General features: G+C 50.2%; 2 protein-coding genes across 3 annotated transcripts in view; one reads left to right on the top strand and one right to left on the bottom strand.

Moving 5' to 3' along the window:
* POC1A (POC1 centriolar protein A) overlaps nt 1–5,964 on the bottom strand; it is a 97,155-nt gene extending 91,191 nt beyond the window's left edge. Inside the window, exon 1 of the mRNA XM_059937661.1 lies at nt 5,921–5,964. The gene's annotated coding sequence lies outside the window, so the exon portion shown is untranslated. The remainder of the gene's footprint in view (nt 1–5,920) is intronic.
* Nucleotides 5,965–7,789: 1,825 nt separating this feature from the next.
* ALAS1 (5'-aminolevulinate synthase 1) lies at nt 7,790–21,941 on the top strand. Of its 2 annotated transcripts, none has more exons than XM_059939812.1 (11): nt 7,790–7,934; nt 8,904–9,122; nt 12,293–12,520; nt 13,297–13,446; nt 13,846–14,068; nt 15,478–15,662; nt 16,473–16,652; nt 16,985–17,149; nt 19,248–19,516; nt 20,236–20,398; nt 20,819–20,993. In XM_059939812.1, the coding sequence occupies exons 2-11, from the start codon at nt 8,924–8,926 to the stop codon at nt 20,824–20,826; spliced, it is 1,770 nt and encodes a 589-aa protein (XP_059795795.1). In that variant the 5' UTR covers nt 7,790–7,934; nt 8,904–8,923; the 3' UTR covers nt 20,827–20,993. The 2 variants fall into 2 exon arrangements, with proteins under 2 accessions (XP_059795795.1, XP_059795793.1); XM_059939810.1 differs by lacking the exon at nt 20,819–20,993 and adding an exon at nt 21,627–21,941 and having other exon boundaries at nt 7,791–7,934.
* Nucleotides 21,942–27,395: the final 5,454 nt, after the last annotated feature.

Here is a 27,395-nt window from a genome sequence, read left to right on the forward strand (position 1 = left end):
AAGAGCGAAGAGGAATATATTTCATAAGTGCAGCATTGGACATGTAGTAGACAATCAACTGATAAATGTTGAATAAATGAGAGGGATCTTTCTGGAAGGATCCGTGAGAACTTAGGAGCAGTGGTAGTGTCTGGGGAAAGACCTGGACGAGGGGAATTTCTCTGTTTACCCTGTCATACTATTTGCATTGTTAGCATATACAAATATTATCTATTCAAATAAATAAGTTTTTGCTATTAAAAAACAATAAGAATTTAGAGTGCTCACATAAAAATCTGGATGTGAGGCTTTTCTCAAAAAATGGGAGGAAGGCCTGGCCAAAATGGAAGGCCTGGTCACACTGGGCTGTGTTCCTTGAGATGACAATGGCCGGAGCTGAGATGGGGCCTCCCCTCAGGCCAGGGGGTGCAGGGCATGAACTGCCTCACCCCATCTGGCCTCTGTGGGCCTCTGTGCTGCTGACCCCAGGTCTATGCTGCAAAGAGATTAGCTTGCAAGGTCTGCAGAGTACACAGTGGGGCTGAGAAGGCTTCCCTAAGGTGAAGGGAAGCCATCTCTCCTGGTTGATTTCACTCACAATGACTCTAAAAGCCACAGCACGGTCACCACAGTTTTAGGGCTGGTGAATGTTGACACGTCACAAGCCGGCCAGTCTTGCACAAGAATCAGTTAACAGTACCCGCCAGGCCGCAACAGTGCCTCTGGTCTCACCCCTGACCAGGGCTTGAGGGCTTTAATTAAACCCAAAGGGAACCCCTGGAGCGAGGGAGCCACCAGCAGCCCCTTGGGCAATGAGGTGGGTGACAGGGCAAGGACACATTGAGAGAGGCAGGAAGGCAGGCCTGGCTCGAATCTTGACTCCAGCTCTGAAACTTTGCACAAGTCACTTCTCCAAGCCTCCGTTCCCTCATCTGTAGCCAACAGCAAATACTAACTGCATACCATTTCCAGGGGCTGGTCCCTCCCCCAAGCATGGAGGCAGGGTCTCAGGGAGTCCTCGTGTCAACCTTGTCCATAGAAAGTATCCCAGTCAGGAGCCTCCAAAGAGACAGAACCAATAAGATATATATTTAGCATATATGGAGAGAGAGAGATTTATTTCATTTTAAGGAACTGGCTCATATGATTGTGGAGGCTGGCAAATCTGAAATTTGTACGGCAGGCCAGGAGGCTGGAAACTCAGGCAGAATTTCTATATTACAGCTTGGAGCATAAGTCCTTCTCCAGGAAACCTCAGGTTTTGCTCTTAAGGCCTTCAGCTGACTGTATGAGGCCCACCCACATTATCAAGGATAACCTCCTTTACTTAAATTACAGATGTTAATCACATGTACAAAATACCTTCACAGCCACATCCAGACCAGTGTTTATTACTCAGCCATAAAAAGAAATGAAATGGAGGTATTTGTAATGAGGTGGATGGAGTTAGAGTCTGTCATACAGAGTGAAGTAAGTCAGAAAGAGAAAAACAAATATAGTATGCTAACACATATATACGGAATCTAAGGGAAAAAAAAAAAAGGTCATGAAGAACCTAGTGGCAAGATGGGAATAAAGACACAGACCTACTAGAGAATGGACTTGAGGATATGGGGAGGGGGAGGGGTGAGATGTGACAGGGTGAGAGAGTGGCATGGACATATATACACTACCAAATGTAAAATAGATAGCTAGTGGGAAGCAGCCGCACAGCACAGGGAGATCAGCTCGGGGCTTTGTGACCACCTAGAGGGGTGGGATAGGGAGGGTGGGAGGGAGGGAGATGCAAGAGGGAAGAGATATGGGAACATATGTATATGTATAACTGATTCACTTTGTTATAAAGCAGAAACTAACACACCATTGTAAAGCAATTATACTTCAATAAAGATGTTTAAACAAACAATAGGCAACATCGCCTAGCCAAGTTGATACATAACATTTAACCACCACAGAACGCATTATTTCCTTTTGCGCATGAGGAAATTGAAGCTCAAAGAGGCTGTGCCACACGCTTAAGGCTAAGGAGCACACAGAGGGATGGAGCTGGGAGGTGAACTCGAGCCCGAGTCGGCTCCACTCTGAGGACAGGGCTGCGGGTGGCTACTCCACACGGGGCGGGGCGTGTGAGGATCAGATAGGAAAATGCACAGAAGTGCCTGGGACCATGTCTATGGTAGGGACAGAAGTCAATAGGGCAGTGGGTGGTATTAGGGAATTACTGTTAGTACTGAGAAAGGACAGAACGGCGTGGGAACAGGGAAATGAGGCAGAGGAGTGTTGCTCCACCCCATGAGGGAGGGGTTCTAGAGTGCAGGGCAGAGAACCTACAGCCCCCGGGCCCCCCAAGGAGCGGGGGGGGGGGGGCAGAAGGTGGACTCCAGCAGGCTGTGCTCTCCCGCGCCAGGCAACGAAGCCCAGAGCCTCTGACCCACGTGCAGGGGACAGAGAGGGAGCACAGTGTCGCCAGCGTGTGGGGTCAGAAAGAAGTCTCACCTCCTGAGGCTGTGGCTGGTTGCCCGGAGGTTCCTGGAAGTGGGTGATTTCCCCTAAGGGTCCGGCTGGCTGGCTCCTTGGCTGGTCATTGCCATGTGCCCACCCTAACTGGACCAACACCCAGAGGTAGAGAAAAGCTTCCACTGAGACCTGAAACCCTTCGACACAGTCCCAGCCTCATTCCTCCCAGCTTCCTTAATCTCCCCGGGGTGGAGCGCTAGATCAGAGGCAGAAGGCCAGCAGGTCAGCCATGTTCTCCACCTGCTGGCTGTGTGACCTTGGGCAAGTTACTTAACCACTTTGAACTTCTGTCCAACGTATGTGGCTAATCATTGCACAGACCTAGAGGGCTGCTTCGCCGGAACCAGGCCAAACATCTGCATAGAGCTGTTGCCAAACATCTGAATAGAGCTGTTACTTGTTGCCGTACTTGTTCATCATAGTATCATCCTCCCCGGCCTTCTTTTTGCCCCTGTCCACCGAGCACCACTTCACTGAGCCTCGCTCGCTCTCTCCCCCATCCTCCCTTCATTTTTCCAGCTTCCACCTCTTCTGGTCAGAATGTGTGCTGGGTAGGCTTTTAAATGCCTCCAGGGCCAGAGAGAAGTGAAGGCCCTTGCCTTGGTTGATAATCACAGTGTTGATAACAGTGGGATTCTGGCAATGGTTGGTTGGGACTCTGACCCCCGCCCTCCCCTCTGCCACATACCTCCTCCTTCTCCCTCTTGCCTCCAGCCTCCCTGGCCCCCTTAGTCCCCCCTCCACACCAGGCTCCTCTAGCTTCCCCTGAGGGCCCCTCAGCCTGGCTGCTCCATCAGAGGCGGTATCTCCTTGATACCAGGTCCCAGTTCCAAGGTGGGTCCCCCCTCCCCACCACTGTCCATCCCAGGCCCCTTGCCCACACTGGTCACAGCCTGTAATGGCTCCTTTCCTTGGGTGCCTGTCTAGCAGCCCAGGGCAGGGAGCGAGGCTCCTTCACACTGTGCATCCAGCACCAGCTGGAGGAGGCAGGCTTAGCCTGCTCCCTTCACCCCTCGTCGCCACTCCATCACCTCAGGGGGCCTGCTCTGGCCTGACCTGCAGGCAGGGGCTGGGGGTGAGGACAAGCACTGCGGAACCCACTTCTGGGCCAGCCTGATTCTTCCCCTCGCCCCCCAACCCTCCTCCAGAGGCTGAGGTCAAAAGAGCCCAGTGTGTGGGCTAGAAAGCAGGACACCTGGATCCCTTTGCAGCACAAACCTCACTTGCAGTGTGGCCTTGAGCAAGTCCTCTCCCCTCTCTGGGTCTTAGTCATCCCGGCTCTAAAATGGGTTAGGGCTACAGACACACACTCAGATGTCTGCAAGGCCAGACGGTTGTCACTGCTTGGACATCACATGTCCACAGGGTTGGGGACCCACTGAAGGGAGTGCTGGTGGAGAAGTGGAGAGAGCACGTCCTGCCTGGGCCAGCCCAGGGGCTCCAGGTCTGCTGAGTCCTCAAGAGAAGCTGGAAATCTGAGTTTCAATTTAACAATCTCCTGACTGCAAAATCTTGACAACTAATTCACATATTTAAAAGCACTGTGTGGGGACTTCCCTGGTGGCGCAATGGATAAGACTCCATGCTCCCAATGCAGGGGTCCCGGGTTCGATCCCTGGTCAGGGAACTAGATCCCACATGCATGCCGCAACTAAGAGTTCACATGCCACAACTAAGGAGCCTGCCTGCCGCAACTAAGACCTGGTGCAACCAAATAATTAATTAAAAAAAAAAAAGCACCGTGTGGGTCAAACAGAACATGTCTGAGCCACAGTCTGTGGGTGGTAGACTAGAAGGCTAGGTTCCAGGACCCTCTGGGGCTCTCTGGAAGGATAGTGTTTGCTTTGGGGGCATTTCCTGCTCTCATTTGGCAAGAGGGTGGGGTGCTGTTCCTTGTGTACCACCCCAGACCTGCTTCCTGGAGCATTTGATGGCTTTGCTCCACTCTGGCCTCTTTCCTGACTAGTCAATCGGAGCCCTCCCCTTGACCTGCAGATGGCTTCACAAACACAGGCCCAGGCCTGCCCCAGGTAGGCCAGAGCCTGAGAGGGTTCCAAAGGCAGGGCCAGCATAAGGCAGGTGTTGGGGGCCTCAGAACCCTCTTGCCCCGCCCAATCCCCAAATTCCTATCATAACTCCCGGGCCCTATCACTGTAAACCCTGGAGCTCATGTTTCCAACCCTCCAGGGCAGACCTGAGCTGTTTCTAGAAAATCTAGCCACTCTGCAAAGCTGGCCCCTCACCCACCACTATTCAGACAGGGACTGACACCCCAAGGAGCACTGCTGGGCCAAGGCCAAGGCCACACTGACCATCAGCAGCACAGGCTGGAGGTTTTGTCTGTCTCTAAAACTGTCTCATGTCCAGTCGGGTCTCCTCGAGGTGAAGGCTGGCAAGATTTCTCAGCTGGCTGGCAGATGTGGAAAATGAGGCCCAGAGGAAGGCAGTAAGCTTGCTCAAGGTCCCTGGGTTGCATGATCCTTATAGAGGGGCACTGCTAAAAATAGTTCCTGGAACCCAGAGTGGAAAAGGATGAATCCTGGGGCTAGGGTCAACGTTTTTCTTTTGCCTTGGTCCCTGGGCAGGTGCTGTGTGCAGCAGCCCCTGACGGTGAAGATGACGCAGACGGGGCGGAGGGTGGGGAGGAAGGAGAAAGTCAGGGAGGCCAGATCCCAGCGTCATCCCCAGAACGGAGCCTGACCTTGCCTGAACTCCGGAGGCTTGGGCTCCCCTGCCCAGGGCCAGGGTGATGAGTTTATATTGCAGCTCTGAGGAGGGAGGCAAGACAGGATTGAGGGAGAGAAAAGAGAGGGAAGGAAAAATCACGGGGGAGGGAGAGGGGAGTAAGAATGCTAAACCCAGGAGAGGGACCACAACTTTGCCAGAATGGGGCCCACCCAGACTCATCACTGAGGCAGGAGGGGCACTCCCACTTCACAGATGCAAAATCTGAGGCTTAGGGCATGGGGTAATTTGCCCAAGATCCCAGAATCAGAAAGTAGCACAGTCAAGATTAGAATTCATGGCTTTAGCCTTTGCCCTTCAAGCAATGTCTCAAACTGGAAACCACTCAGGCAGCATTTCCCAAAATGTGGCCCCAGTATACCCTACCCCTGCATTACCAGGAGGGAGGCCTGGTTAAAATGCAGATTCCTAGGTCAGAATCAAAGGGGCATGGCCCAGGAATATGCATTTTGACCAGTGCCCTGCTGGTGGTTCTTTGAGACCTAACACTGGGAAGCTTTGTGGCTCTCTTTTGGCTTTTCTGGTCTGACTTCCTAGCCCTACATCCTAGCTGCACCCCTGGAGCCCAGCTATTCAAACTGAGTCACACTGCCCTCCAGGACAAAACTGGGCCTTTCCCATTCAATGCCTCGCCCATCAGTCTCCCAGTCCCATACAGACCCACCCTTCCAGCCAGTACCTCTCTTCTGGAAGCCTTCCTTGTGGTTGGGATTCCCCTCTCCTTCAGCTTGTGTTGAAGTAATATTGGGTTGGCCCAAAAGTTCATTTGGGTTTCCCATAACATCTTACGGAAAAACCCGAACAAACTTTTGGGCCAACCCAATAGCCTCCTCCTCCCTCTGGAATTATTTACAACATCCTATTTTACTTTCCGTGTGGATCTGCTTTGTTTCCCAACCTTTCCCTCTATTAAACAGGAAACTCCCAGAGGACTAGAAACTTACTGGTTTAAACAATAAACCTCTGAAATCCATGACTTCACTTGACCCTCTGCCAACCACAAGTGGCAAGGCTGGGAGAGATTTACAATGAGGAAATGGTGCCTTAGAGAGATTGTAGCCTACTTAAGACCAAGTAAGATTGAACCGGGGTTAGAACCCATGTCCAGCTCCGATGTCCAGTTCTTTCTGCTTCTGCTTTGCCTCTGATCACTCAAACAGCCCTGCGACGCGGGCAGAACAGGGATTATGATCCCATTGCTCAGATAAGGAAAAGTGAGGCCCAGAGATGGACAAAGCACTCAATACCATCTTTACCCTGTTTTGGCTGTACTTGGGTCTGACCTTTTCTCTTACCCTCTCTCCGGCTGTTGGGCACTGCCCAGGGGCCCTCAGCAGGATGGGTTAGAGCTGAACTTTGGATTCCCAGGCAAAGCCCTCATCCTGGACCCCTGGAATGGTCCCAGTGCCACTCCGGACCCAGGTGCCTCCTCTTCAGGTGGAGACTCGCCTCACCTGCCTTGCAGCTGGCTGGAGATTCAAAGAGAGGGAATTGGGAAATACCTGGACACACCTTGGTCACCATCACTCTAGACTTTGTCCCTCTTATTAATGCCCAGCTGAGGAGGAAGCAACCTGGGTGGCCCTTTCCTCAAGAGTGGAGGAGGGCAACTCTGAGCCTGGCACGGGCCCAGACCAACCAAGCCCAAGTTAAGCTGGGAAGGGTGTGGAGCAAGGAGGCCAGGCTGGCGTTCCTGAGAGGGGTTTGCCAAGCTGTACTCCACAGGTGTGGCCTGGGGGAGACTCAAAGGAAGTGAGGGCAACTCTGAACTTTGGGAGAGAGTACTGAGTCACCCAGCTGGTGCCCGGCCAGGGTGGCCAGCAGGGACTCTGGACAGCACACAATGGAAAATAAAAATAATAATTAATATATGTCAAACCCCAACTATGTGTCAGGCCCCATGCCTCCACCCTCACCCCCCACCCAGTGTGTAGTGTGTGGGTTCCATCCAGCCCTGTTCCTTGTGCTCCTTCTCTGCATCAGGTTAAGTCCCTTTATCTCGGACCAGAAAGTGCCACGGCTGGGTCTCCGTCTGCTTCTCCTCGTCCTCCTCACTACGGATCCCTCCCTCCAGCTCCGTGGGCATCACCCCCAGGACCACTCCATCCTTGGTCAATCCAGCCCCACCTCCTCCGGGAAGCCCTCCGCCATGCAAAAAGTCCCGGGTGGGTCAGATCCTGCTTAAGACCCTGGTCCGGAACCCCTCGTTTCCCCTCCCTCCTCTATATCCAAGGCACCCGTTTTTGCAGCCCTATAACCCCCTGGTTGCCCTAGAGGCGCTTCCCCTCCGACTCTGCCCTTTTATGCTCCACAAAGGATTCTAAAGCATAGCGTAGTTAGGGGAAGCGGCAAGGTGGTGCAGCATGAAGTCATCCGTCCCCAGTCTTGCTCTCCGTCCTCCCAGCAGGCAATCCCGGTAAGCCCAGGTCCCACCAGCACATACCGAGCCTAAGTAGGAGGGCCTTTACGCCCCGCCCCGCCCTTCCAACTTCTGGAGCGCGCCGCGGCACGCCTGCGCGGAGGACGCCCCCGCCCATGGCGCATGCGCAGCTGTCTATCTGTGTATATTAGGACGACGGGGTTCGCGGCCTGAGGATTCTCGCGGATAAGGGCAACGGTTTGTTTCTACCCTTGTTTGGGTACACGCCGCCACCGCCGCCGCCTCCTCCGCCTCCGCCGAGTCTCCCGCGCAGGTGAGGGACCGCGCTCTAGATGCGACGCGGCCGGGGACAACCCCTGCGTGTCCTGCTTGCCTGCGCCCCGCTACTCCGGCCGTTGGGACCCCATCCCCCACCGCTCCAATCACCCGCCGCCTCGGGGTCAACTTTCATATGCCCGATCTTCTACCTGATCGGCCCCCTCCCGCCGTTCCCCCGTTTAACTGACCGCTTTCGAATTCCCTTCTTAGACACCTCCCGTTATTCTCGAGCTCTCGACGCCCCGGGTAACCACAGACCTCCCCTGCCCAGGACCACCACTTTCCGCCAGACCCACTGCCCTCATTTTTTAGCCCTTGTCTCTTCCCAGTTAGCTCCAGCGGCGCTTCCCCTCGTAACCCTGGCCTTCTTTATTCCCCCTCCTTTCTCAGTTATGCCCAGTTCACGGAGATGTAGGGGCATAACCTTGGGGAAATCCTGGCCTCAGGAACCCAGGGCCGGACTGGATGCCTTCTTGGGGTCTGGGAGTGTAGGGACCAGGAGAAGATCAGGATCCCTAAGAGTCTTCTCTGCCTTGATGGATGACAGTGGCTTCTTCCCTGGCCTCACTTCTTCACCTGGGTGGGTGCCAAGGTGTGTTATCTGCACTTCTGCACTGTGTATCTTCCTCAAGGAGCCTCTGACCTCCCAAACCTGTTCCTGACTTGTCCCTCCTGTCCCACCCCCTTGGTTATTGATCATCAGTATTTACCATATTTGGTAAAGTAGTTTTGCAGGTGCCTTTGTATGGAGCTGGGGAATGAAGGTGATCTGGGTAGAGTGTGGTCACCACTTCTTAGTTGAGTCCCTCATCAGTGCTGTCCTTAGACGTTTTTGAGTGAGACTTGTTAGTATCCCACAGTACCCTTGCTATAAACTTCAGGTGACACGTTAACCCAGTGACCTTGGAGTGGGTATTTGCGTGATTATTAACAAGTGTTGGTGTCACTCCTCATCTTTGTACAGGATCAGTGCACCTCCGGGACATGGAGACTGTTGTTCGCCGCTGCCCATTCTTATCCCGAGTGCCTCAGGCCTTTCTGCAGAAGGCAGGCAAATCTCTATTGTTCTATGCCCAAAACTGCCCTAAGATGATGGAAGTTGGGACCAAGCCAGCCCCTCGGGCCCTGTCCACTTCAGCAGTACTCTGCCAGCAGGTCAAAGAAACCCCTCCGGCCAACGAGAGTAAGTGTCCTTAGCAATGAAGTAGAGAGTGGTGATGTTTGCATTCATTACAAGACCCTGGAAGCAATTCTCATGCACAGTGCTGATGAGGGTCACGCTATCTGAGGCGGTTACTCGGTGCCAGGGTCAGTTCTCTGCATAGATTATCTCATGGAATTGTCATCCTAACCCCACAAAGTAGGCAGTTTTAGTTTTCACATCTTTAAAGGTGAAACAGTGGCCAGCATTCCACCTTGTGGATTGCATGTCAGTGTCTGTTGGAGTTTGTGAGTTGTCAGTGCCTCATTCATGTAAATGTAAAGTTGGAATCTTTATGTAAAGTTGGAACGTAGAAGCTTGTAGCTTCTAAAGTTGTGATTTTTTTCTTCTTTTTTTTTTTTCCTTGCCTTTGCTATGTTGCCTGACCTGTGCCTTTTGCCCTCAATTCCTTTCTGTGCTATGCCTTCCCAAATTCCTGCTAGTTTCTTATGCAGTCACTTATCTTATACCTTATCTCTTTGTCTGGCTCCAGACCATATAGGCTATTCCAGGCTAACCCATCTTCAAAGTCAACTCTACCTGTGAGTTTTTCAGTTAGGTTAGGCTACACTGAGGTATCAAGCAACCCCCAAATCTCAGGGCTTAACACATAAAGATTTCTATCTTGTTCACGCAAGGTCCACTTTGGGTCATCAGGGCAATTCTGTTCTAAGCAGTGACCTGGGGTTCCACACTCTGGTGTCCTACAGCTTTAACTCTGAAATAGGTGGCTTTTGGGTCACTATTGCATAAGGGGAAAGTGAGAGGGTCTCAAACCAGCTCATCTTTTTAAAACTTTTCATAACAGTAAATTTCAATTATGAACAACAATATCAATCCAGGGCCAATTTTGCTTCACTTGTGTCCCCATTCACCCCGTCTGCGCCCACTGTATTAACTTGAAACTGATTCCAGAAATTTCCTCTGTAAATATCAGTATGCACCTTTAAAAGATATGAGTTCTTTCTTTTTTTTTACGGGTGGGGGCACACCACGTGGCATGCGGGATCCTAGTTCCCTAACCAGGGATCGAACCAATGGAAGCGCGGATTCTTAACCACTGGACCGTCAGGGAAGTCCCTATGAGTTCTTTCTAAAAGCACCCTCACAATACCATTATCACACCTAAAGAATGATGCAATTTCCTAATATCGTCAAATACTCAGCCCCACCAGCTCTTGGATATTTTAGTCAGGAAGCAACACACAACATCCATTGGCCAGAACTAGTCACATGGCTCCAACTAAATGCACGGATGCTGGGGTTTTTTCTCTTTTTTAAATTTTTTTTTTTACTGTGGCAAAATGCATATAACATAAAACTTACCATCTCAACCATTTTTAAGTGTACAGTGGTATTAAGTACATTCATATTGTTCTGCAGCCATCACCACCGTCCAGTGTCCAGAACTCTTTTCATTGTCCCAAACTGAAACTCTGTGCCAACTAAATACTAACTCCCCATCCTCCTCCCCCAGATCCTAGCAAACATTATTCTACTTTCTCTCTTTGAATTTGACTACTCTAGAAACCTCACATAAGTGGAATCATACAAAATTTGTTAAAGTAGTGATTTTTTTGACACATGTATTTTTTTTTTTTTTTTGGCACGGCTTGCAGGATCTTAGTTCCCCGACCAGGGATCAAACCCAAGCCCCCTGCAGTAGAAGTGCTGAGTCCTAACTACTGGACCACCGGGGAATTCCCTTAACACATGTATCTTTATTTTGTATATGAATTTTTAAATTTTGCTTTTAATAAAGAGATCAGAGATTTAGTTTTGGTCTGTCTTTGCCAGGAAAGAATGAAGCTTTTCAGATACCACTTAATTCTAGGGAATAATTGACCTTACAGGCTCTGTTAGGTGTGTTCTCTGGATGTGGACTTGTAAGAAAAGAATGTTGTTTTCTTTTACTAGAAAGGATTTAATCCTTTCTAGGATTTCTTTTCCTCTTTCCCATTGTTTAGGAGTTAGTTATGGTTTTTACCAGTCTGCCCCTAGCAGTAGGTTCCTCCTCTCTTCCTGGTGGAGGAAAATGTGACTTGTCCACCTCGTAGACTGCCATGCACCCATCACAAATGATATTCACAAACTATCTACTAGCTTATATAGATCTTTATAATGAAAAGGGCAGAATAAACAAGCATATACAGAATAAGTACAACTTTTTCTAAACCTACACATAAGGGGTAAAGAAAGATAATATGCCAAGTTGTCTGCAATGGTTACGTTTTGAATAGTAGAACTCTATTTTTCTAGACTTCCTACAATGAATATGTATTTACTGACTTTTATAGTGAGTGAAATGAACTTGAAAGCAGTTTTTTTTTTTTAATTTTATTTTTTCACCACACGGCATGCGGGATCTTAGTTCCCACACCAGGTATTGAACCCGTGCCCCCTGCAGTGGAAGGATGGAGTTCTAACAACTGAACTGCTGGGGAATTCCCCAAAGCAATTTTTTTGCTTTCCTTTATAGACTTTAATACAAACTGTATTGAGACACTGCCCAAGTTGTAGGAGAGCCTAGCCTATGACTCACAGGAGGATTCCAGAATGATGAAGAAAGACTTCTCTGGAAGGAAGATGAATGCATTTGCTCAAGGGGAGAGGGAAGTCTAGAAGCTTAATTACCAGCCAACTGCATAAGTCATGAACTTCTCTGAGGCATTTAGAGAAAACTGGTAGTTTATCTGTTAAGCAACGGCAAGCTTTTTTTGTCAAGAATCTGTTTAGAAAATATTACCAGAGAAAAAAACTGTGACCACTTCCAGTTACCGTCAAGAGTGTGTCCTCGCAGGAAATATGCTGAGTGTACTTGGGGTAGATTTACTGGAAATAATTCAACTCAAGAATGCTGGGCTGTCTAGAACTAGAAAATACTACTCTGGGGATTTATAAGTGAGAAATACTATGGGCTTGAGAGGTAGGTGAACTGTGCCGGTTAACTCTTCACAGGAACGTTGTATCCAGTGAGGCAGATGAGAAAACAGTTGATTTAGCAGAACCTAATAAGAATAAACTTGTCTTTGGATCATGGGATAGAGTAAGTATAAGGTTTGTCTTTGAGGCAACAAGAGAAAGAAACAAGTGGGCTTTTGTGTACCGTGCAACCAGATCTGATGCTTCAGTTTTAACATTTCCCCCCTCAGAGGACAAAACTGCCAAAGCCAAGGTGCAGCAGGCTCCTGATGGATCCCAGCAGACTCCAGATGGCACGCAGCTTCCGTCTGGACACGCCTCCCTTGCCGCGAGCCAGGGCACTGCGAGCAAATGCCCTTTCCTGGCAGCCCAGATGAGCCAGGGCGGCAGCAGCGTCTTCTGCAAAGCCAGCCTAGAGCTTCAGGAGGATGTGCAGGAAATGCATGCCGTGAGGGAAGGTAAACAGATGACATGAGCCATCAGAAGAGCAAAGAGATTCTTTGGCTCTTTCAGACCCTCAGATTTATGTGTGAACTATTATTAGGGTAGTATTTGTGTCAGCACCTTCCTGTTTTAGGGCCGAGGAGAAAGGTCATCAAGATAGAGGACTATATGGCAAAATGTGAGAGTTTTTTTTCTGTGTGTGTGTGTGTAGGATGTAACCAGCTTTTACAGTAATTCTTTAATTTCTGAAAATACCCCTCAGGCATAAACTATTACCAGTTGCCCTTTGTCTCTTTCCCACCATTTGGTTGGATAAAAGGTAAAAAACAGTGTTACTGCAGTGAGTGCTAGTTTTAGGACTCCCAAGCTGTGTGTCTTAGTGGTGGTCATTGAGTGGCAACCTTAATTCCACTTGTGGCTGTATCCATGGAACACATAAGGTCCCCAGAAATTCTCCCCAGCAGAAATGATACAAGTGGCTGAAATTGTTTTCTGTGAAGAAAATTGTCTCAATTAGGGTAGGGGGGTTGCAATGGGGAAGGCAAACCAGCCAGAAAAAAAAGCTTTGGACTTTAATGTTCCTCAAAGCTGGCTGGTAGCTCTGAAAACAAAACCAAACAGTAACTAAAGAAGAAGAGAAGCTTCATACACTCAGTTACATCTCACTTTCGTTATGATGGGCTATTTTTGTGAACTAGGCAGTAAGCCATTTTTGACAGTATGTCTGGAAGGTATTGTAGACTCAGAATAGAACATTGGTCCCCTTTGCCTCTTGTTACTTTTGTTACAGAGGTTGCCCAAACCTCAGTGAATCCCAGTGTGATTAGTGTGAAGACCGATGGAGGGGAGCTGAGTGGTTTGCTGAAGAACTTTCAGGATATCATGCGAAAGCAACGACCAGAAGGAGTGTCCCACCTTCTTCAAGATAACTTGCCAAAATGTGAGTCTTCTCGTTATTTGCCTGATGCAGGAGAGTTTATAACTTAAATATACATCAGATTAAATGTATAATTGCATGGTGAGTTGTGGATTAAAAGCCATGTCTCTTGCTTGATGCAAGTAGATGCTCTTGGCTATAGTGAATGCCAATCCTATTGATAGCCTGCCTTGTCTCTCTTAACACCTACTGTCTGCTCACGGGGTCAGACAGTGTCATTTGAGACATACACAGACTCAAGATAAGGATGTCAAGGAACTTGCCCAGATGAGTACTTCGTTAGTTTGTCCAGAATCTCCTTGCTCCCGAATGGCCAAGCTGGGATTGGAACCTAGGTCTTACACCAAAGCCTAGATGTGCTTTTTAACTGTCAAACTGTACCATCTTTTGTTCGGTTTTTAGCTGTTTCCACTTTTCAGTATGATCATTTCTTTGAGAAGAAAATTGATGAGAAAAAAAATGACCATACCTATCGAGTTTTCAAAACTGTGAACCGGAGGGCGCAGTTCTTCCCCATGGCAGATGACTACTCAGACTGTCTCATCACCAAAAAGCAGGTGTCCGTCTGGTGTAGCAATGACTACCTAGGAATGAGTTGCCACCCACGGGTGTGTGGAGCCGTCATGTAAGTAGCCTTCAGTTTTCAGATATCACTGGCATGACTTAGCAAGACATTGATGATTTATAGGAATTGGATCTTTTATGGGGGGGATATTCAGCAGCTGAAAGTGTGCCATAGCAAAATGCTCTTCTTAGCCTTTAAAAATATGTACAGGTTACTTTTAGAGAAACTCTAATGTGTAAGTAGTTGGTGGAGCCCCTTTGTGAGAGTTTAAGTTTCTGGGCTCATTGACTACACATGTCCACTCACTTACTACCCCTCCACAGGCAAGTCTTGAACAGAGGCTTCCTGGCTTGTGGCTGTGGGTGGAGAAATACAAATCGAGCAGCACTGGATGGTAGAGGGACTGCCCTGGTGGTACAGTGGTTAGGACTCCACGCTCCCAATGCAGGGGGCCCGGGTTCAGTCCTTGGTCAGGGAACTGGATCCCACATGCATGCCGCAACTAAGAGTTCACACGCGACAACTAAGGAGCCTGCCTGCTGCAACTAAGACCCAGTGCAACCAAATAAATAAATATTTTAAAAAAAGGGCTTCCCTGGTGGCACAGTGGTTAAGAATCCACCTGCTAATGCAGGGGACATGGGTTCGAGGCCTGGTCCGGGAAGATCCCACATGCCGCGGAGCAACTAAGCCCATGCGCCACAACTACTGAGCCTGCGCTCTAGAGCCCATGTGCCACAACTACTGAGCCCGCGTGCCACAACTACTGAAGCCCACGCGCCTAGAGCCCATGCTCCACAATAAGAGAAGCCACTGCAATGAGAAGCCCGCACACTGCAACAAAGAGTAGTCCCCGCTCCACGCAACTAAAGAAAGCCCGCGTGCAGCAACAAAGGCCCAAAATAAATAAATAAATAAATTTATTAAAAAAATAAAATATTAAAAATAAAAATAAAAGTGCTGGTAGAGCCTGTCATTCATGTCCTTCAGGAGGTTTGCCATGGCTAGGAACACTTGAGAGAGTTGCTGGTCAAACTCTCCAAGGAGGCTTGCTAGAGAGAGCCCAGTCTGAGGTTTAGTAATAGAGATAGCCTAACATTAGGGGACTGGTTCACAAAGGGTTTAGGTAACCACCATTCAAGATGTCCCTCTAGAGCCTGAGGTCGTGTTATTGGAGAAAAAGATGTTTGTCAGAGAAAAGAAATCTCAGTAAGTTAACTAAAACTTAACTAAGATTGTTGACACTTGCTCTTGATGCTCCCTAGACGCATCATCACCCTGGTGTGGAGACCTTCTCCCGCCCAGTCTAGAGATGAAGTGGGTTGAAACTTCTGTGAACTTCTGGTTCACAGGGAGAGAGGTGCTACAGCAACATCAGTTTCAGTCTCCTGGATCCTGGAGGGAGGAATGTTCACATCGTATTCAGAACCATGAGATTTATTTTCTGTCTGCTCTTTTTTTTTTTAAAGGGACACTTTGAAACAGCATGGTACTGGAGCAGGGGGTACTAGAAATATTTCTGGAACTAGTAAATTCCACGTGGACCTGGAGCAGGAGCTGGCTGACCTCCACGGGAAAGATGCAGCACTCTTGTTTTCCTCGTGCTTTGTGGCCAACGACTCGACCCTCTTCACTCTGGCTAAGATGATGCCAGGTAGGAAGCCTGTCATGGGTGCCTTAGAGTTTTCTGGCTTTCTTAGTAGTAACAGGAATATTGACAACAAAGAAAGCTTACCAGAACCACTCAAGAGTTATGATAGTAACTGGGAGCATTTGTTCTTGAATTGAGCATAAAGTGTTAACTGTACATTATAAATGCCAGTAGAACATGATAACAATGAAAAATCAGATTTGCAGGGCTTGTCTTTAAGCTAATTGCTTCCAGTGTGCTTTGTACTCTAAGAAAATCCTTTGGAGAATTCTCTTAATCATGTGTAGTTATCTTTTTTTTTTTTTTTTAATTTATTTATTTATTTATTTTTGGCTGCATTGGGTCTTCGTTGCTGCGCGCGGGCTTCTCATTGTGGTGGCTTCTCTTATGGTGGAGCGTGGGCTCTAGGCACGCGGGCTTCAGTAGTCGTGGCACGCGGGCTCTAGAGCACAGGCTCAGTAGTTGTGGCACACGGGCTTAGTTGCTCTGCAGTGTGTAGGACCTTCCCGAACCAGGGATCGAACCCGTGCCCCTGCATTGGCAAGCCCTGTAGTTATCTTTCGATTGAGTTTGGAGTGAGGCAGCCAGATTTAAAAGCAGATTAGTTGCATGCCACTGGGTTATTTTACACCTATGGGCCTTCTCAGAGGAGAAGCACTAGTTAGTTATTTTTCCAGGAAGAAACTGGCACGCAGGGTCTTTTTCCTACTGGGCAAAGCAGCATTTTCAGGTCAAAATCTGTTGTCCTTGACTGTCGAGGAAATAATTTGTCTTTGGTGCAGATGGCAATAAATAGCATTTTTGTCTTGTTAGGCTGTGAGATTTACTCTGATTCTGGGAACCATGCCTCCATGATCCAAGGGATTTGGAACAGCCGAGTGCCAAAGTACATCTACCGCCACAATGATGTCAGCCACCTCCGAGAACTGCTGCAGAGGTCTGACCCTGCCGTCCCCAAGATTGTCGCATTTGAAACTGTCCACTCAATGGACGGTAAGTCTAGGTAGAGGCCAATCTGAAATCTTAAATGAAAACAAGGCCTGAACTTCTTAAAAGTGTGATATTTATTTCATTTTTGTAGTTTCTTTTCACTTTGGCAGGATTTTGTAGTTGCGGGACACTGTATAGATTGGGATGAATGTAGATATTCTACTCTGGCTTTTACTAGGCTCCAAACCCCAAGGTAATCCAGAAACTGGGGGAAGTTAATTGGTTTCCCCAATATTAAAAATATCTTAGAATGTACATTGTTGTGTTCTAACTCTTACCAAAACAGTAATTCATGAAATAGCAAGCACTTCAGTGTGGTCTGTGGTCTCTCCTAGGGGCAGTGTGCCCACTGGAAGAGCTGTGTGACGTGGCCCACGAGTTTGGAGCAATCACCTTTGTGGATGAGGTCCATGCGGTTGGGCTGTACGGGGCTCAAGGAGGAGGGATTGGCGATCGGGATGGAGTTATGCCAAAAATGGACATCATTTCTGGAACACTTGGTACGTACACTCTGCACAGTCTGTAATCTGCACTAAAATTACATTCTCCTAACAAGGCCAAGGACTACTGGTCTAACAGGTCAGGTGAGGAGATGGTCTGATAGCATCTAAAGCCTGGGTCACTTTTTTGAGTGAGTTTTTCTTTCCTCAGTGAGTGGTGGCACAGCTTATCAGAATCCCTTGAGTCATGGCATGGCCCCCAGAATCAAAGTAAATCTCACAGCCTAACATGATAGAAGTACCATTTGTTGCCATCTGAGCTCATTCCAAACATAGTTGTGGCTTTAGGTATACGCCGTGGCAACAGCCTTTACTCTCTGTGCGTCAGATTGTTCCCTTATATTAAAAAAAAATAAAAAAGAAGAATTTTAGTGCTTTTCTCCTAGAGCTGCAGGTCAGGCATTGTGTTGTGTAGCGCTGAGCTCTGTGCCTACCGGGTGGGAACATTCCAGTTCACCTGGCTACTTTGTATTTCCTCTGCTCCTCCCAATAGAGAGGCCGTGTCTCTCGGAGCAACTCCAGACTCTTCCAGACTCCATAGCCATGCTGCCTGCTGGGTGTAAATCTTGCATGCTTAATAACTCACTAGCTGTGTGACCTTGGGTTTGTGGTTAACTTCTCTGTGCCTCAGTTTCCTCATCAATATGATGGAGGTAACAAAAGAACCCACCTCAGCTTGGAGAAGATAAATGAACTGTATACAAACAATTACTGTAGACATTCTCTTTGTCTATGAGGTGAAAATGTAAACTGTACAAATTTTTTTTTTTTTTTTTTTTGGCTGCATTGGGTCTTTGTTGCTGCACACAGGCTTTCTCTAGTTGTGGCGAGCGGGGGCTACTCTTCATTGCAGTGGGCATGCTTCGCTTTGCAGTGGCTTCTCTTGTTGCAGAGCACGGGCTCTAGGCACACAGGCTTCAGTAGTTGTGGCACGAGGGCTCAGTAGTTGTGGCGCACGGGCTCAGTAGTTGTGGCGCACGGGCTTAGTTTCTCCGCAGCATGTGGGATCTTCCCAGACCAGGGCTCGAACCCATGTCCCCTGCATTGGCAAGCGGATTCTTAACCACTGCACCACCAGGCAAGTCCAACTGTACAAATCTGAGGATTTCAAAAGTTAGTAAGGCAGTTGGAGACCACGTAGTGGTTAGCTAAAGTGCCACTTTACAGTCTGCAGTTGGTAAAGGAAGGGCAGGCAAAAAAGAGCGTCCTTCAGCACCGTGAAGGGGCGTGAGAACGTCGTGCAGACCAGTAGAGCCTGGGGCCTCGCAGGGCAGAGCCTTGCCAAGAGGAAAGCTCTTGTTCATGTGTCCTAATTCCAGCAGCCCTTTTCTTGTAAAGAGCTCTTATGACATGGACTCTTTGAAGGTATGGTCACTGTGAGATGAAAAGGGCTGGAGAGAGAAATTTTCCACTGTCAGAGATTATACCAACCCAGCAGTGTGTGGGGCTCAAGCAAGACTGTTAATTACAGAACATAATGTTAAGATCGAGGAGGACTCTTCTGGAGTCATTAATCCTGAAACCCGAGATACCGATTATACAAGGGGACTTAACAAGAATTGAAAAATGAGGCCGGCCCTAAATCAACCCTAACAGGGTCTGAGTTTTCATATTTATCCAGCAAACACTCCTTGTCAGAATTTGGGGTTACTTAAGTAGAAATTAATACCAGCCCTGCCAAAACAGTTAATGTCTCAGCTGGGTGACATTCTGGCCTCAAGGGTGATTCTCACAGTGAGCCCCCCCGCTCAGACCCTGTCCTGGAGCAGGCGCAGTGCAGAGCGAGGGGGGATGCAGCCAGCCTGGGTGGGAAGGGAGGTGGCACGTGGGGTTCAGGCACACTGTGATCAGTTGCCAGTGCCAGGCCTGGTCTGGAGACCTGCGCTTTGATCCTGGTCAGACACCAGCTTGGCCTTGTGACTTCGGTCAAGACCCTTTCATAACGTTCTCAGCCTTTTCCCTTTCGGAGATGGGCTTGATTTGAGTCTTAGGGCACTTAAAGATGAGGAAGAGAAGAGTGAGTGCTCTGAGGCTCTGCAGCGCCTGGCTGTGCACACTTAGGGCAGTTGCTGTAATAAATGAGCCTCTCTCCTCCCAGGCAAAGCCTTTGGCTGTGTTGGAGGGTACATCGCCAGCACGAGTTCCCTGATTGACACCATCCGGTCCTATGCGGCGGGCTTCATCTTCACCACCTCCCTGCCGCCCATGCTGCTGGCTGGAGCGCTGGAGTCTGTGCGGATCTTGAAGAGCACCGAGGGCCGGGTGCTTCGCCGCCAGCACCAGCGCAACGTCAAGCTCATGAGGCAGATGCTGATGGACGCCAGCCTCCCAGTCGTCCACTGCCCCAGTCACATCATCCCCGTCCGGGTAATGAGCGGCCTGTGATTGGACTCGCTGGGGGCCGGGCCTCCGCACTTGACGGGAGATGTCCTGGTTCACACCTTCCTGAAGTTGGGCTGCGGCAGGGTGACTGCCAGGGCGAGGGACTGTAGCCAGTGGCCCTCTGCCGTGTTTCCGCCTTTGGTTGACTTCACAGTGAGAATGAAGCCTTTGAACCCGGCAGGCTGGAGCAGAGGTTCCTTCTCCAGAGCACTAGCCTTGACAGGGTAAACACAGAGCTTGTACCTGGAAAGCTCCGGAAGTCTGAGCTTGGCTAGCTTTGAAGTATGGCTTTCTATTCATTTAATTTTGAAATGGGTCTTGCTCTGCCCGCTACAAAGGGTAGCCCTGTTGGTGTCACAGTTGAATTCATCTAAGTAGTGGAGCTGGTATAAAAGCTGCCTTATCCCCGGGATGCACACGTCCAACTACCGTCATACTGGGGTCACAGAAGCTCCCGTTTCCCCCATTCAGAGTCTGGGTGGGAGATCAGTGTGAAATTTACTTCTAATATGGTTTCAGTTCTCTGGTCTGTAGTGAACAAAACTGGACCCTTTAAATCGCAGGTGTCTGGGCAGCGCTTTACCTCTGTGCCAGGCTTGCATACGCGGCTCCAGCCTGAGCCACGTGGGCACACCTGTCACTAGTCTCTTCTAAGAGGTAGTCCATCCGGTTCTGGCCTTACCTTCTGTTATCATCAAACTTAGGTTGCAGATGCTGCTAAAAACACGGAGGTCTGTAATGAGCTAATGAGCAGACATAACATCTACGTCCAAGCGATCAATTACCCCACGGTGCCCCGTGGGGAGGAGCTGCTGCGCATCGCCCCCACGCCCCACCACACGCCACAGATGATGAACTACTTCGTGGGTGAGTAGCCGGGGAGCCGCCAGCACCTCATGGGAGAGTGGCATGAAGCTGTCTTTTCAGTGTCTATAACTGAAGGCATTCAGAGTCATTCAGATTTGTCTCTTCTTTTTCCAAGTAATTCAGAATGTTCTCAGATGGTATAAAACTGTAAAAGACGCTTAGTCGTTTGCGTTCACTTCAGGAGGGTGCAGTCATTTGGGAAGCGCTGAGGGAGCCTGCTAATCCACTCACTGTTCCCATGCCCCTGTCTGTGCAAATCAAGGATGCCCAGTCACGGCTGTCGCAGGAGAGATGCCTCTGAAGGCCTAAGTCTGCCTGGGCCTCCAGAGCTCGGCTCTGCACTTCTCTCTGTTCTCTGAACCAACTCCACACAAACCCCTTTTGATGACAGTCATTGTTCAGCATTTTATATTCTCATAGTTCTGTAGAAGCCAGTCCTTCACCCCCCGCGTCCACCTAAAGGCAGAGACCGAACGGGCTGCTCCTGGTTGCCTCTGCCTCAGAGGTGCGTTCTCCTCCTGAGCCGCCACCCCCGTCCGAGGTGTCTCCCCTGCCTGGAGCCTTTAGGGCTGCTCTGCTAGGAGTGCTCAGCCCGACACAGTGGAGCCATGTGGGAGCAACTTCTTTCCTGAAGGCATGTAAAGGAAAGCCAGAGTTGGGTTTTGTTTCTCTTTTTTTTTTTTTAATAACAGCCTATTAAGATGGAATTCACATACCGCAAATTCCACCCTTTCAAAGTATGAAATTCAGTGGTTTTTAGGTAATGTGGTGCAACTGTCACCACTCTCTGATTCCAGAACATTTTCGTCACCTCAAAGAGAAACCGCACACCCCTTAGCAGCCACTCCCCATCCCCAGCCCCCGTCAGCCATCAGCCCTGATCCACTTTCTGCCTATACATTACATTTTATGTAAGTGGAATCGTACAATATATGGCCCTTTATGCCTGGCTTCTTTCACAGCACAGTGTTTTCAAGGTTCAGCCATGTTGTAGCATGAATCAGCACTTCATGTCTTTTTATTACCAAATAATCTTCCTTGGTACAGATATACCACATTCTGTTTATCCATCAAATGACGGATGTTTGGGTTATTTCCACTTTTTGACTATTAATGAAAATAATGCTGCTGTGAACATTTGTGTGCAAGTTTTTGTTGGGGGGCGTGTGTTTCCATTTGTCTTGGGTATGTACTGCCTTTAATTTTTAAAAACTGTTCCTCCTCACAGAGAATCTGCTGGCCACGTGGAAGCGAGTTGGGCTGGAACTCAAGCCACATTCCTCAGCCGAGTGCAACTTTTGCAGGAGGCCGCTGCATTTTGAAGTGATGAGCGAAAGAGAGAAATCCTACTTCTTTGGTATGAGCAAGTTGGTGTCTGCTCAGGCCTAAGTGTGTCGCGCCCTCAATTACTCCACCTAACCCCAGGCCACATTGTATCCGGGTAGTCAGTTCTCCAGAGTTGTCTTTGTATGTGAATTAAATTATATTAAATTTTAATCTGTAGTAAACGTGTAGTCCTGCAAATAAATTCTTGTCCAAATCACGGGTCCTCTTTTCATTGGCTCCTGAATCAAAAAATCATTCATCCCTTTAAACTTGGTCTGTATTGTTGAGATGTATGAAGTATATAAAAACATCCTGGTCCTCCGGTAGTGGCTCCAGACCCTGCTGGGATGGCAGGACCTCCCAGTCCGCAGGAAGCCGGCATGTCTTTAATGCGAGCCAGGTGGTGGCCCAGCTGCGCCCCAGCCTGAGCAGTTCTGAGAGCAGTCACCACAGGGCACCACACGGCGGCTGTTTCACTCCGAGCCTCTCCCCACACCTTACGCGCAGTCCGCGCTGCAGCGGCTTCTCCCTTCCCGCTTTCCCTTCCCAGCCACTTCCTCCCCCTCACACTTCCCTGTGAAAGTTGGGCAGTCGGGCTTGTCTGTCACCAGCAGGTCCTCCAGCACCAGCTGCACCTGTGATCGCGCCCCTGCCCTGAAAGTGGAGGCGTTTGTGCTCCTTCCCCCAGACTCCTGCCCCTCATGTTCTGGGTCCCCTCGCTTCTCATGCATTCCTGCAACCATCTCTTGCCTTCTCCCCATTGGCCTGCAGCAGGCTCTCACCCATCCTAAAAATAAAACAGGCTCTCCCTCAGTCTTGACCCCCATCTAGCTGCTGCCTCTGTTCTGCCCCTTTTCTGTTTAGCCCTCCCCACTTGGTCCTTCAGCCTGTTCCTTGTGGAGGCCGCTCTTTCCTCGCCACGTCTTGCTTCTTCTTGCCAAATCCAGTGGCCTCCTGTTTTCCTTTCATTGGATCTCCCAGTGGTATTTGAGGTGGTTGTCCTTGGCCTTTTTACAGCTTTCTCTAAGCTTCCGTGCCACTGACCTCTCCTGATTTTCCTCCTCCTTCCTGAACTGGTCCTTCTCTGAACATTGAGCGCCCACTGGGTTCATCTCTAACTGCATGTAACCCCTCCCCTCCCTGCACAGGATCTCCCCCAGCCCCGGGTTTCCAGTTCCAGCTGTACGTCACTGAGGGCCAGCAAACAAGCACCTGAACCACGCAGCTCCTGAGGGCGCCCTGGGTCTGCCCACTCCTCCCCTTCCTGCCCTTCTCCTCATCGTCCCACATCTACCCAGTTACTCCTGCCTCTCATGTGGAAAACAACTCTGTCTTGCCCACGCGTGACACTGTTAGCAAGTCATGTACGTTTTACCTCGAAGATACACCTCAGGCCAGGCCACTTCCTGTCACCTCCCACTGCTACCATCCTGCTCACGCCACCATCATCCTGGCACCCGCCCCAGCCTCTACCCCACACAGCAGCCTGAGAGAGCTTTTTAAAAAAACGGAGTTCCGTGGCGGTCCAGTGGTTAGGACTCGGCGCTTACACTGACGGAGCCCGGGTTTGATCCCTGGTTGGGGAACTAGGATCCCATGCAGTGCAGCCTAAAAAACAAATATATATATCACATCCTGTCCCTCCCCTGTAGAAAATTTTTCTGGGTCTTCGAATTGCACTCATTAAATTCTAGATTGTCACACAGACTGATGACATTCTCTGGGATCAGGATCCCATCCAGCTCTGCAACCTCATCTCCCATCCCACCCCAATCTGTTCGCTCTGCCTCACGTGTGGAAACATACTCCTGGGCCTCAAACACCCACGGACGTTCTCACCAGCTTCCAGACCTTGGTGTTGTTAGCCATTGTTTCTCTCCTGGATTTCGCTTTCCTGGATCGTGGTGTGGGTGCCTCTCTTCACACAGGACAAGGGTCCGCGAGGAGACCTTCCCTGAGGCCCCAGACTAAGGCAGCCCCTCCTGTGTTCTCACCATCACTTGGCCTCCCCCCGGGCTTCCCTTCAAAGCCTTGGTCACCACCCCTGTTGACCGTTCCCCTGTCGTTCTCCTTGCTTCTCTCTCCCCAATGCCATGCACAGTACCTGACACCCACAGTGGACATTGAGCAAATGTGCTGAGTGAACGAAAGGGGACTGTCTCAGCTGTAACGAAACACCACAGACTGCGGGGCTTAAACAACAAACATTTGTTTCTCACCGTTCTGGAGACTGGAAGTCGCGGGTCAAGGTGCCAGCAGATTCAGTTCCTGGTGCCAGCCCTCTCCCTGGCCTGCACGCAGCTGCTTTCTCACTATAAATGCACGTGACCTTTCCCTCTTCCTCTTCTTATAAGACCACTAATCCCACCACAAGGGGCCCACCTCCTGCCCTAATCTAAATCTAATTACCTTCCAAAGGCCCCACCTCCAAACGCCATCACCTGGGGGTTATTGCTTCAACCGATGGGAGGACAAACATTCAGCCCATAATAGGGACCAGTGAGAACACCCAAGGCTACTTTACCAGAAAGAATAGGTGAGCCGAAGCTCAACCAAGCAGCCGGAGGACACAGAGCCTCCCGGCCTCACTGGCCTCTCTCAGCTCCAGGGGCGGCTGGGGGTGGCCCCACGCCCCTAATCAGCCCAGGCACTGAGAGAGCTCGCTGAGTCCTGGTCCCATCAGATAAAGCCACACACCTGGGCAGGCCACTGGGCGTGATGGAAGTCACGTCCCCTTGGAAAAACCACGCGGTTCCTTTCTGCTCAGGAAACATGCCTCACTCAGCCTTCCCAGCTCTGTTACTTCACGAGAGTCTTCAGGGCCTTTCCATTGTCCGCCACGTTCCCACGCCTAGAACTCCCTCCACCTCCTTTCCGCCCAGTGTGGTTTCCCCTCTACCTTGGGTCGTGTTTCTCCCTGAACGCTTAACGAGACCCACCTTCCTTCTCATTAAGACTCAGAGCCAGCTGGGTCAACAAGGTCATGAGCTCAACTCCTCCTTGCTGCTGGTGGTTATGAGAACAAAGGATGATGGAATGTTCTGGAGGGAGCGGATGGATTTATCAACTGCTTACACAGGAGAAGCTTGGCTTCTAATAAGAATCCAAGTGTGAAAATGTATGATGTCACGGAAGTTTCCCAAGAATATTTAGAAGCCTAGGGTGTTAAATAAAATGTCTTAGAGAGGAAAGGGAGAGCTGTAGCTTAGAATCTTAGCAGGTAGCACTTCCTTACATTTACATTTCTTCCCGTCAAGTTGTCCTAAGTCTCATGCCCTCTACTTGTCTAGCACACACTGCTCCCCAACAGCAAAGAAGCACAAGGAGGAAACACCAGGGTCCGCAGGCACCTCGGTCCTCCTCCCAGCTTCACGAGCCTCCGATTCAACCACATTTGCCTCCAAACCCTGTTCAGTGCTCTGGGCAGGGGCCCTGATTCAGGAGGATCCATCTCTGGGTGGAGAGAGAAAATCTCGAAGCCACATCAGCTAGTTGTCCTCAGCATAAGTCCCTTACCTAATAATGACCACCAAGGACCCGCTAGGTTTCCCAGACTTTACATACATTACCACAAACCCTTGTAACAGCCTGCAGAGTAACTCTGGCCATCCCCATTTTCAGATGAGCGAACAGGCTCTGCAAGGGAGGTCACCTGCACAGGATAACCCGAATGGCAGAGCTGGTGATCGCCCCAGGTAACCTGACCTGAGGCCCATCTCTTCCACAGCCTTGCAGAGCTGCGTTGTGGGCAGTGGCGAGGATGGATGTCCAGCAGTGTGGAGGAGAGGGCTGGGAGCCAGCCATGAGCACCCTTCCCGACCACCCTATCTCCTGCCCAGCTCCTAGCGCCCCCTGTGGGGCCTGGGTTAGTGGCTCTGTCCCCGACGCCATAGACAGCAGCAGAGCCTTTCGCTGCAGATTGATCCAAGCACCATGGACCCGTAGACTCACTTAAGCGGAGCCCAACAGTGCTCCTACCATAGCCCCCATGCTTCATCTCCAAAATGCTCTTCTTCTGAATCCTCAGCCCCAAAGGAACCAGGTCTGGGAGCATGAGTGAGTGACCGTGTATGTGGAGGCTCTAGCTGGGAGCTACCCGAGGGCAGACTCTGTTGGTCTGAGACAGGCAAATTGTGCTTCCCACATGCAAAATGTGGTGCCCTGGACAGGGCCCTGCCTCCTGCTCCTGCTCCAGATGTTGCCAGAGAGGTCTCAGAGCCACTCAGCAGGGGCCTCCCCCAAGACTCCAGCCTGGGGGAAGGATGGTTCCTGTTTTCTTTTCTCCCCAGGCATGGGCCACGGAAGCTCATGGGGCCATGCTATAACTTCAGCCTGCCCTTCCAGAAGCCGGATTGGGTCAGGGCCCTTGTGGGGCTTCTGATAGGTGGGTCAGAGATCCTCCTCTGTCTTTCTTTCAGGCAGGCAGATAATAGGGGATGCCAGCCCCCTGCAGGAGCCCCTATACTCAGGTCAGAAAGGAGAAGGAAACCTATACTTCTCTCCCAGCTGTGGCCTGGAGGGAGGGCAAAAGCAGCCTCCCAGCTCCACCAGGGCTACAAGATTAGCCAAGTCTACATGAGCTCCAACCTTCCAGCCCAGAGGCCCTGAGCCCCTGAGCTGCCCCAAACTGGCCTGGGCCAGCTCAGCCGGTTCCACTCTCCCACCGCCCCAGGCCCCAGCTCTGACTGAGAGGCTGCAGGTGTCTCCTCTGCTCCTCAAAGGGCAGATTTACTTGTGGGGATGGTGAGGCAGCTGGCCTGGGCAAAGCACCACAAGAACTCTGGGCCTGACAGGACCCACAACTCCCCAAACACTTGTGGAGACCGTGAACAGGCTGCCTCCAAACACTGGGCATGTGGGCATCAAGGCTCCTGGCAGTATCCCAAAATATACACTGAAATCTAGTATCAAAACTAGAAACACATACTCCATCCTGGCTGCAACTCTCACCTAAGTGCAATCAGCTGTGAGAGGTGGCGGCTCATCTAGGTGTCCATTTGATGTCAGAACAGAGAGACTGAGCATGTGCTCTAGGTGGAAACAGAAAGGGATGGATTGTGAGCTCACCCTAGAATCTTCCCTGACTCTCAGCTCGCTGCTGCCAGGATTCACACGCAGGCCTTCCTCTCCCCAGCCTGGACCAGCCTCCTGGGTGCAGCACAGACATGGCCACTAGAGGGCACAATCACCCCTCTGAACTTGCCTCAAATCTTCCCCATCTCCTTAGGAATGAACATTCCCCAGGGCCGCCGCCTCCAAGGAATCTGGCGCCAGTCAGAAATGAAGGGGGCCTGCAGGTTCTCTGCCCTTGAGGCAGCTTCAGTTCCAGCTGGTGAAGGAGGCAGATCCTGAGACCAGTTCCAGAGGAATGCTGAGCTCGGTAGGACTGGGCATCTGGGGAGGGTTTGGCAGGGGCAGAAGACCCAGCCTGCTCTCTGGGAAAGACCAAGGCCACACTCGGTGGTCTTCCTCAGACTCCCCTGAAAAGATGCCAGTGAACACAATTGCCCTTAGCATCTTCCCTCCCCTGCGGACCCATGCCCCGTGGGCCCTCTCTTTTTCTCCATGGCAGTTACCCCCAAATCACCTCTTGCTCCCCTTCATTTTAGGAAGGCCTGGAGAATTCTCCCCTTTTCCTCCCACTCACACCTCCAGTGAGCTCAGGGTTAGC

Source organism: Balaenoptera ricei, chromosome 11, assembly GCF_028023285.1.
Source record: "Balaenoptera ricei isolate mBalRic1 chromosome 11, mBalRic1.hap2, whole genome shotgun sequence".
Lineage (NCBI taxonomy): Eukaryota > Metazoa > Chordata > Mammalia > Artiodactyla > Balaenopteridae > Balaenoptera > Balaenoptera ricei.